The sequence below is a fragment of the Colobus angolensis genome, unplaced genomic scaffold (assembly GCF_000951035.1).
Source record: "Colobus angolensis palliatus isolate OR3802 unplaced genomic scaffold, Cang.pa_1.0 Scaffold132, whole genome shotgun sequence".
Lineage (NCBI taxonomy): Eukaryota > Metazoa > Chordata > Mammalia > Primates > Cercopithecidae > Colobus > Colobus angolensis.
The window spans coordinates 6,893,208-6,903,757 of record NW_012114400.1 but is presented as its reverse complement, the minus strand read 5'-3'; the positions used below and the strand labels follow the sequence as shown (position 1 = coordinate 6,903,757).

Below are 10,550 nucleotides of genomic sequence, written 5' to 3'. Positions count from 1 at the left end.
GGTCATCGTCACTTTTGTATCTTACCTGGCAATTTTCTTCAAAATGAGAGTGTTCAATAAATATTTATTCCAGGTGAAATGAAAATTAATACAAAATCGAATATAGAAGTTTTAAGAGTACTTTTTCCAACAATTTGCAAAAGAAATTTTGCAATTTGTCAAGATATTTGTAAATTAAATTTTTTTCTCAATGTTAATCTATGATTTTTATTAAATCAACCTCTAAGATAATAGTCAAGGGTCAAAATTGATTTATTTTGTTAAACAGAAAACATATAAAGCTATAAAATTTCAATTTCTGGTAAGTAACAATTTGCTATTACCAGATTTTTCCTTAGCTTTGTGTTTATTTTTACCTGCTTATTTGTTTAAATATTTAGTATTTAAGTTTTCTTAAGTAGCCAGAAATAGTGAAAAACTACCTTTTCGAAATATCATAATAAATGTTACACCCTGAGAAAACCCAAAATCTTAATTTTACAATATTTTGGAGAGTTTTTTAAGAGATAGCAACTTTACTAAACATATTTCTAGCAAACTAACAAGCTATGCCACTAAGGCTGTCTATACGTGGCAAACATATAAACTGTGAAATAACTAAATCAGTCCATCTGACTCCTATAGTCATTTTTAGTACTCACTCTTGGAAAACAGAATTATATAACTTATATGTTGCTAATGGCATGAGATAAGCCTTACCATCAACATTCAATATGTATTTTACCAATGGCACAACCCATTATGTGATATTTACATTGATGTGGGCTGATAGTCTACTGCAAGCAAAATGAAAATATTTAAAACAATTTGAAATCAACTGGTAGAAAATAAATGCATATGTGTATTTTCAAAGGTTTAGAAAGATAGTCTCCATCTATATTATGTAAAAATAACCAAATATTGTGATAAATTACATCAAATAGTCTGAGTTTTCAGTCATCTCCATGATTAATCATCTCTATTTCAGAAGTTTCATATTCATGCAGTCAGATATGTTGAAAGAGTTTTAAATATTTGCAGTATATAGACTCAGATATTTTTCTGATAATTTGAAAACACATAATTCAAAATTTAATATACTAAATTATTTACAGTTTTGATTGAATATTTTAAGTAAGTATTTTAATTTTTTCTTTAACAGAGTAAATTTGTTTGATTTCTTTGTTCTTCAAGGGCTTCAAGTACTTCTCCCAGACTATCTTCAGGAACGTTTTGTACAAGCAGCTTTGAGCTACATTGCTTGCAATTCAGAGGGAGAGTTTATCTGCAAGGAAAATGACTGCTGGTGTCACTGTGGTCCCAAATTTCCAGAATGCAACTGCCCCTCCATGGATATTCAAGCCATGGAAGAGAATCTTCTTCGAATAACTGAAACCTGGAAAGCCTACAACAGTGACTTTGAGGAATCAGGTAAGACATGTATTTTAACACTTTTAAATACTGACAAAAATATATTGAAATGGCTAATTTGTCATTTTGCAACAAACTATTACATAGTTGGAAAGATTTTCATTTTTTTATTCTTTCAAATGATCATTTTCATTGCTTTTATTACTGGTTACCAACTGGTGCTTTGTGTATCTCTACATACTATTGGCATTAGAGTTTAGCCTGATCCTAAGTTGGTGTGTTAGTCACTTAATACGTAAAGTTCTTGCTTTTCTCAGTACAAGAACTTTTACGTTATCATCTGATACTTCTGAGGTCTTTCTCTACTTTTCTAGTGGCTGCTGTTTCTCTTGTGCAGCAAAATGAAGACAGCGTTTGTTCCATACCTTCTTCAGCATGATTCTCATTAGTGCTTATTTTCACTTTGCTTATTTTTATAATGAAATTATCTAAATTTTAATTTTATAGTGTTGTGTGAGTTGTGTTATGATTGTTTTATTTTTACTTAGTTAAAACATACATATAAAATTTACTATCTTTACCATTTTAAACACACATAATAAGTACATTTATATTCTTTTTTTCCCCTTCATTTTCTTTCAAACCCCACTACCCTTCCTGGCCTCTGGAAGCCACCATTCTACTCTCTATCTTCACGAAATCTACTTTTTTTAGCTTCCACATATGAGTGGGGACTTGTGGGTTAGAACATTTGCCTTTCTGTGATTGATTTATTTCACTTAATATAAAGGCCTCTTGTTCCATCCATGTTGTTGCAAATGACAAGATTTCATTCTATTTTATGGCTGAATAATATTCCATTGTGTATATGTACCACATTCTCTTAATCTGTTCATCCACTGACGGGCAGTTAAATTGAATCTGTATTTTGGTTATTGGGAATAGTGCTGCAATAAATAAGGGAATGCAGATATATATTCAATATACTGATTTCCTTTATTTTGGATATATATTCAGTAGTAAGATTAATAATATGGTAGTTCTACTTCAGGTTTTTGAGCAAACTCCATAGAGTTCTCCTTAGTGGCTCTACTAATTTATATTTCCACCAATAGTGCAGGAGGGTTCCCCTTTCTCTACATCCTCACCAGCACCTGTTATTGCCTGTCTTTTAATACAACCCATTTTAAATTGGGTGAGATGATAGCTCATTGTGGTTTTGACTTGCATTTATCCGATAATTAGTGATGTTGAGCATGATTTCATATACCTATTTGCCATCTTTATGTTTTCTTATGAGAAATGTGTATTCAGATATTCTGCCCAGTTTTCAATTGGATTATTAGTTTTTGTTTTTCAAATTTTGCTGTAGTTATTGAGTTATTTGAGCTCCTTATACATTCTGGTTATTAATCCCTGGACAGATGAATGGTTTGCAAATATTTCCTACCATTCTGTGGGTTATCTCTTCACTTTGCTGATTGTTTACTGTACAGGGGCTTTTTAGCTTGATATAATTCCTTTTGTCTATTTTTTTGCTTCAGTTTCCTGTAATGTTGAGGTTTTACAAACAAACAAACAAACAAAAATTGCCCAGACCAATGTCTTATAGTGTTTCCTAAATATTTTTTTTTTACTTCTATATTTTTAAGTTTTAGATTTAAGTCTATAATTTATTTTTATTTGATTTTTGTGTATGGTGAAAGATAAGGGTATAGATTTTTTTCTGCATAACATTATCCAGGTTTTCCAGCAATAGTTATTTAAAAGATTTTCTTTTTCCCAACGTATGTGTAGTTTTTGTCAAAGTTGAGTTGGCTGTAAATGTGTGGATATTTATGTGGGTTCTCTATTCTATTCCATTCATCTATGTGTCTGCTTTTATCCCAGTACTATGCTGTTTTGATTTCTTTAGCTTTGTAGTAAATTTTGAAGTCAAGTGGTGTGATAATTCTAGCTTCATTCTTTTTTGTTCATGGTTACTTTAGTTATTTGGGTATCTTTTGTTGTTCTGCATATATTTTAGATTTTTTTTTCTATTTCTGTGAAGAATGTCACTGTTTTAATGGGGGTTGTGCTGAATCTATAAACTACTTTGGTAGTATTGTCATTTTAACAACATTAATTATTCCAATCCACATGTATGAAATATCTTTACATTGTATGTGTGTTTTCTTGTACTTTTTTCATAAGAATTTCATAGTTTTTCTTATATAGATCTTTCCATTATTTGGCTTGATTGCTTTGAGGTATTTTATATAGCTGTAGCCATAGTAAATGAGGTTGCTTTCTTGTTTTTTCAGATTATTTGTTGATTTCTGTAGTTTGTTTTGTATCCTGAAACTTTACTAAATGTTTTTATCAGTTTTAACATTGTTTTTATTGAGTTTTTTTTCTAGGTATGAAATTACGTTATCTACAAACAAGGCTAATTTGACTTTTTCTTTCTAATTTTTATGCTTTTTATTTATTTACTTTCCCTACTTGTTCTGGAGAGGACTCCCCATGTCATGTTGAATAAAAGTGGTGAAAGTAAGCATTCTTATCTTATTCCAGTACTTAAAGAAAAAGCGTTTCTCAAAAGAAAAGGTTATTTTTCTCATTCAGCACAGTGTTAACTGTGGGTTTATCATACACAGCCTTCAAAATTTTGAGGTCTATTCTCTTTGTACCCATTTTGATGAGAGTTTTTATCATGAAGTGTTGTTCAATTTTATCAAGTGCTTTTTTGGCATCTATTGAAATAATTATATGGTTTTTGTTCTTGACTCTGCTAATGCAATGTATCATGTTTGTTGATTTGAATGTGTTGAACCATCTTTGCATCCCTGGGATGAATTTCACTTGATCATGTTAAGGTGTTGTTGAATTTGGTTTGCTAGTATTTTGTTGATGATCTTTGCATCTCTGCTCATCAGTGATATTGACCTGCAGTGTTCTTATTGCTTTCTTGTCATGTTTTTGTCTGGTTTTAGTATCAGGGTAATGCTGACCTCATTAATGAGTTTGGAGTATTACCTTCCTTCCAAATTTTTGGAGAGTTTGGGTAGAACTCATATTGGTTCTTTAAATTTTGGTAGAGTTAGCAGTGAAACCATTGATCCTGAGCTTCATTTTGGTGGAAGACTTTGTATTACCTCTTTGATCGCCATACTGATTATTGGTTTGTTATTATTATTATTTTTTAATTTCTTCATGGTTCAATCTTGGTGCGTTGTATATGTTCAGGAATTTATTCATTTCTTCCAAGTTTTCCAATTTGTTGGCATGTAGTTATTCACCATAGTCTCTAACAGTTCCTTGTGCTTCTGGGTTCTCAGTCATTGTGTCTCCTTTTCCATTTCTGATTTTATGTAACTAGGCATTTATCTTTTTTCTTAGACAAAGGATTTGTCAATTTTGATTAGCTTTTAAAAAACCCAACTTTTTCTATCATTGATCTTATGTATTTTTCTAGTATAAATTTCATTTATTTCCCTTTTTCATTTCTTATTTTATTTATTTGCCTCTTCTTCCTTTATTCTTAACCTGGCTAAAGGTTTGTTAATATCTTTTCAAACACCCAACTTTTCCTTTTGTTAATCTTATATTTTTTTTAGTCTCAATTTTATTCATATCTGCTGTGATTTTTATTATTTATTTTGTTAATTTGGGGTTTGGTTTATTTTGGCTTTTCTAGTTCGTTGAGGTACATTGTTAGGTTATTTGAAGTCTTCATACTCGTAATTTAGGCATTTATTACTATAAACATATTACTTCTTGATACAGATGTTAATTGTATATCAGAAGTTTTGGTTTGTTGTATTTTTGTTTTCATTTTTTTTTATTTCCTTCTTTTTTTTTAATTGACCCACTAGCTGTCTAGTAGGATGTTTAATTTCTATGTGTTTGTGTATTTTCCAAGGTTCCTCTTGTTTTCAACTTGTGGTTTTTATTTCATTGTGGTCAGAAAAATTACTTGATAAGATTTTTATTTTTTAATTTATTCAGACTTTTTTGTTGCTTAAGATATGACCTATTCTGAAGAATGTTCCATGCACTGAAGAAAAGAATGTATATTCTGCAGCAGTTGGGTGAAATGTTTTGTTAATGTCATTTAGGGCCTATTATATCTAGTGCATAGTTTAACTGTGCTCTTTCTTTGTTGATTTTCTGTCGGATGATATGGTCATTACTGATACTAGGGTGTTTAAATTCCACTGCTGTTATTTTATTTTAGTCTTATGTATATTTTTAGCTCTCCTAATGTGTGCTTTATATACTTATAGGAAACTCTGTTGTTGGGCATAAAAATATTGATAATTGTTATATTTTCTGGCTGAATTGACCCCTTTATCATTTTATATTGATTTCCTAAGTCTTTTTAAATCTTAGATTTTTGATCTATTTTGTCTGATGCAGTTATAGCTACTCCTGCTCTTTTGTTTTCCAGTTGCATTGAGTATATATTTCCACCCCTTCACTTTCAGTCTATGTGTGTCTTTCTAGGTTAAGTGGATTTTTTGAAGGCAACATATAATTGGGTCTTACTTTTTTATTCATTCAGCCACTGTATACATTATAATTGAGGAAGTGAGACCATTTACATTCAGTGTTATTATTGATAAATAAGTGCACACTACTGCCATGTTGTAGCTTGTTTTCTGGTTGGTTTTAGTCTCTTCCTCTCTTCTTACTTTCTTTGTGATTAAGTGATATTCTTTGGTAGTGTGTTTTAATTTGTTACTTTTCATTTCCATGAATTTATCTCAAGTTATGAGGCTTACAAAAATTGTCTTATGGGTATAACAAGTTGTGCTAAAGAGATGACAACTTACCTTGGATAACAAACGTAAGAACAGAAACAAACAAAGGCAAAAAGCACACAAAAAAATTTCACACTTTAACGCCACTCACCCACATGTTTACTTTTAGTTGTCTTAGTTTACTTTTTGTTTTTTGTTTGTTTTTGAGATGGAGTCTTACTCTGTCGCCCAGGTTCGAGTGCAGTGGCGCGATCTCGGCTCACTGCAACCTCCGCCTCCTGGGTTCAAGCTATTCTCCTGCTTCAGCCATCCAAGCAGCTGGGATTACAGGCATCCGCCACCACGCCCGACTAATTTTTGTGGTATTAGTAGAGACAGGGTTTCACTATGTTGGCCAGGCTGGTCTCGAATTCCTCCATTTACAGATTTTTTATGCTATCTCTTAAAAAGTTGCTATAGCTATTATTGTTTTTGACAGACTTTACTTTTGGGCTTCATATAAGGTTATGAGAGAATTGCATAACAAAATTAAAGTGACAGAATATTCTGAGTTTGTCCTTGTACTTAATTTTACCAGTGGGATTTATACCTTGAAAGCTTTTTTTTTTTTTTCATATTTGTATGCTTTTACTTTCATATTGAAGAACTTCCTTTATCATTTCTTGTAAGATGAATCTGGTGGTGGTAAATTTACTCCGTTTTTGTTTCTTTGGGAAATAGTTTATCTCTTCATGTTTTAAGGATGACTTTGCCTAATACAATGTGTTTTAGTTGCAATTTTTTTCTCTTTGAACACATTGAAAATGCCATTGAGAAGTTTGTTGCCAGACAAATCGAAGCTCCTTTTACGTCTTTTATAGTATTTGCTTCTTTTTTTTTTTTTAATTATACTTTAAGTTGTGGGTTACATGTGTAGAACATGTAGTTTTGTTACTTATGTATACATAGGCCATGGTGGTTTGCTACACCCATCAACCCATCACCAATATTAGGTGTTTCTCCTGATGTTAACCCTCCCCTATGCCCCCCACCCTGCGACAGGCCCCAATGTGTGATGTTCCCCTCTTTGTGTCCATGTGTTCTCATTGTTCAACTCACACTTATGATTGAGAACATGCAGTGGTTGATTTTCTGATCTTATGATAGTTAGCTGAGAATGATGGTTTTCAGCTTCACTCATGTCCCTGTAAAGGACATGAACTCATCCTTTTGCTTCTTTTCTCTTGCTACTTTTAGGATCCTCTTTTTTTCATTGATCTTTGGGAGTTTGGTTATGATATGCCTTGGAGGTAGTCTTATCGGGATTGAATCTGTTTAGTATTCCCAGATCTTTCTATACCTGAATATTTCTCTAGCTTTGGAAAGTTTTTCATTATTTATTTAGCTACAATTTCTACTCCTTGATCTTGCTCAGGTCACTTTTGAATACCAATAATTCTTCAATTTGGTCTTCTGAGGTAATTTTCTGTGTCATATAGGTGGTCTTTGTTCCGTTCCATGTTATTTTGTTTGTTTGTTTTCCTCTGACTATGTATTTCCTTTTTTTGTTGTTTTTGTTTTTGTTTTTTTTTCAGAGTCTCACTCTGTCACCCAGGCTGGAGTGCAGTGGTCCGATGTTGGCTCACTGCAACTTCCACCTCCCAGGTTCAAGGGATTCTCCTGCCTCAGCTTCCTGAGTAGCTGGGACTACAGGCATCCACCACCACATCCAGCTAATTTTTATATTTTTAGTAGAGACAGGGATTCACCATGTTGGGCCAGGATGATCTTGATTTCTTGACCTCATGGTCCACCCACCTCGGCCTCCCAAAGTGTTGGGATTACAGGCATGAGCCACCATGCCCAGCCCTGACTATGTATTTTCAAATAGTCTTTTCGCTCACTGATTCTTTTTTTTTTTTTGAGACGGAGTCTCGCTCTGTCACCCAGGCTGGAGTGCAGTGGCCGGATCTCAGCTCACTGCTAGCTCCGCCGCCCGGGTTTACGCCATTCTCCTGCCTCAGCCTCCCGAGTAGCTGGGACTACAGGCGCCCGCCCCCTCGCCCGGCTAGTTTTTTTGATTTTTTAGTAGAGACGAGGTTTCACCGTATTAGCCAGGATGGTCTCGATCTCCTGACCTCGTGATCCGCCCGTCTCGGCCTCCCAAAGTGCTGGGATTACAGGCTTGAGCCACCACGCCTGGCCACGCTCACTGATTCTTTTATCTGCTTGGTCCATTTTACTGTTGAGACCCTCTAATGAATGACTCAGTTCAGGAAATGCATTTCTCTGTTCCATGATTTCTGTTTGATTTTTTATTATTTTAATATCTTTCTTAAATTTCTCTAATACATTTCAGAATTGCTTTTCTGTGTTGTGTTGGAGATCACTGGGTTTCCTGAAAACTGCTATTTTGAATTCTTGGTCAGAGAGCTCACAAATCAGCATCATGTTTGGGTCAGTCACTCAATTTTTGTTCTGTCTTTTTGAAGAGGTCATGATTTCCTGTTTGCTGTTGTTTCTTATGAGTAAATGTTTGTGAATTGCATTGGAGGATTGATTATTAATTCTGGTTTTATCTGTACAATTTGTTTCATTTATAGTTAAATATATTTGCTCCTTGATTCTTTGCTGCTAGATCATTGCTTTATTTTTGGCTCTTAATTATGCCTGAAGCCCCTATTTGCATTGCTGTTGTAAATATTGAGAGCTCTGGCTGTCCTGAATGGGGTTGGTCCCAAAGGGCTTATCCCAGCACTGTGTCAAGGTGACAAAACATGTTCCAGACAATAAAAAAAACACAATGATGGCTTCAACAAAGTATTTTGTTGTTGTTGTTGTTGGAAATAACGCAAATTACACAATGAAAGGATAAATAGATTTAGGAAGAGTTAGTAAATGTAGGCTCCCTTAAGACATATTTGATCAAAATAGAGCATAAAAACAACCAAAATCATGGAAGAAGAGATTGGTGAATAGAAGGGACTAGAAAGGGGAGGGGAGGTATGAAGAGGTGATCATCAAATGTTACAAAGTTTCAGTTAGACAGAAGAAATAGGTTTTTAGATCTATAGCATAGCACATTGACTATTATTAATAAAAATATATGTCTCAAAATTGCTAACAGAATATATTTCTAATACATTTCAAATATCCTCACCATAAAAATAAGTATTTGAAGTGGTAGATATGTTAATTAGCTTGAATTAATCATTCTTCATTATATATGTATATAATAACATCCAATTTTACCTCATAAATATATACAATTATAATTCTTCAAATTACAATAAAATACACATCAATTAAAAATGATTTTAAAATTGTGGTATATTTACACAATGGAGTTGTATAAAGCTTGAAGGAATGGACTAGCCAAAATATGAATAAATCTCTGAAATATCACATTGAACAAAAGAAGCCAGACTTAAAGACACATATATGATTCCATTTATATTAAGTATAAAACAAGCAAAGCTTACCTGTACTATTACAGATCAGGGCAATGTTGCTTTTGTCTAAGCAAGGGCTGATGTGATGGATGAGAGTCTGACAGGCTTTTCTGGTATGAAAAATTTATTATTTCTTTATCTGCAGTCTGACTATATGGTGTATATAGTTTTTGAAAATTCTGAGTTATACACTTATAATATATATATTTTTCTGTATTCATGTAATTTAATAAAATAAAAAATAAACACTTTGACAACTAAATAATCTGAAGGACATAATGACAGAATAATTGAATAGATTAATATTTCCAAAGTTCACTACATGTTATATGTTTAAATTTGTAGTGAATTGGTAAATATTTGATCTGGAGCATTCATTGACCAGAGATTTTGAAGTACTGATTAGAAGCCAGTCCTAACAAAAGTCAGACTTTTAAATCTTATCTCACATTTGGACTGTTCATCTTAGGTTTATAACCAAAGGCTCTTGCCATAGTGATTCAGTTATGTCAATATTGAGAAAACACTGATCTACAGAAGAAATCTATTTTCTGATATAGTATCCCTGAAACTATTTCTAATATTGAAAATTACAACATTGAATTATTTGCTGTTATCAGTGGTCGAATGTATTTAGCTGATTCATATTTCACTTGAAAAGTTGCCCTACTTTGCTGTAAACTTAATGATTCATCACAGAAAAATATTTATATTATTTTTAATTTAAGTATATAGATAGTTAAATAATGAACCCAAACTTTTATTCATAAATTATATCTTCAGTAAAACCACATTCATTTTTCTTGGAACTAAACAATTGGTAAAATAGTATATTTGTATTGGACTCCTTTTAAAACTAGTAAGATATACGAAAGAGCACATGTAATAGTTTTGAGAAAAGCTTTTGGTTGAGAGAAACTTTTTTTTTTTTTTTTTTTGGCCTCATAGAGATAAACAAAATGTAAGAAGTAATTAGGCAGCTATTACATTGGGAAAATAATTCTAAAATATTCTTACCACTCGC

At 32.5% G+C, this 10,550-nt stretch overlaps 1 protein-coding gene across 2 annotated transcripts in view; it reads left to right on the top strand.

Annotated features, from left to right (window-relative positions):
• BRINP3 (bone morphogenetic protein/retinoic acid inducible neural-specific 3) overlaps positions 1 to 10,550 on the top strand; it is a 398,700-nt gene that overhangs the window by 256,435 nt on the left and 131,715 nt on the right. For both annotated transcript variants that reach the window (XM_011934194.1, XM_011934195.1), the window contains one exon: positions 1,174 to 1,410. In XM_011934194.1, the coding sequence (XP_011789584.1) occupies positions 1,174 to 1,410 (237 nt within the window). The remainder of the gene's footprint in view (positions 1 to 1,173; positions 1,411 to 10,550) is intronic.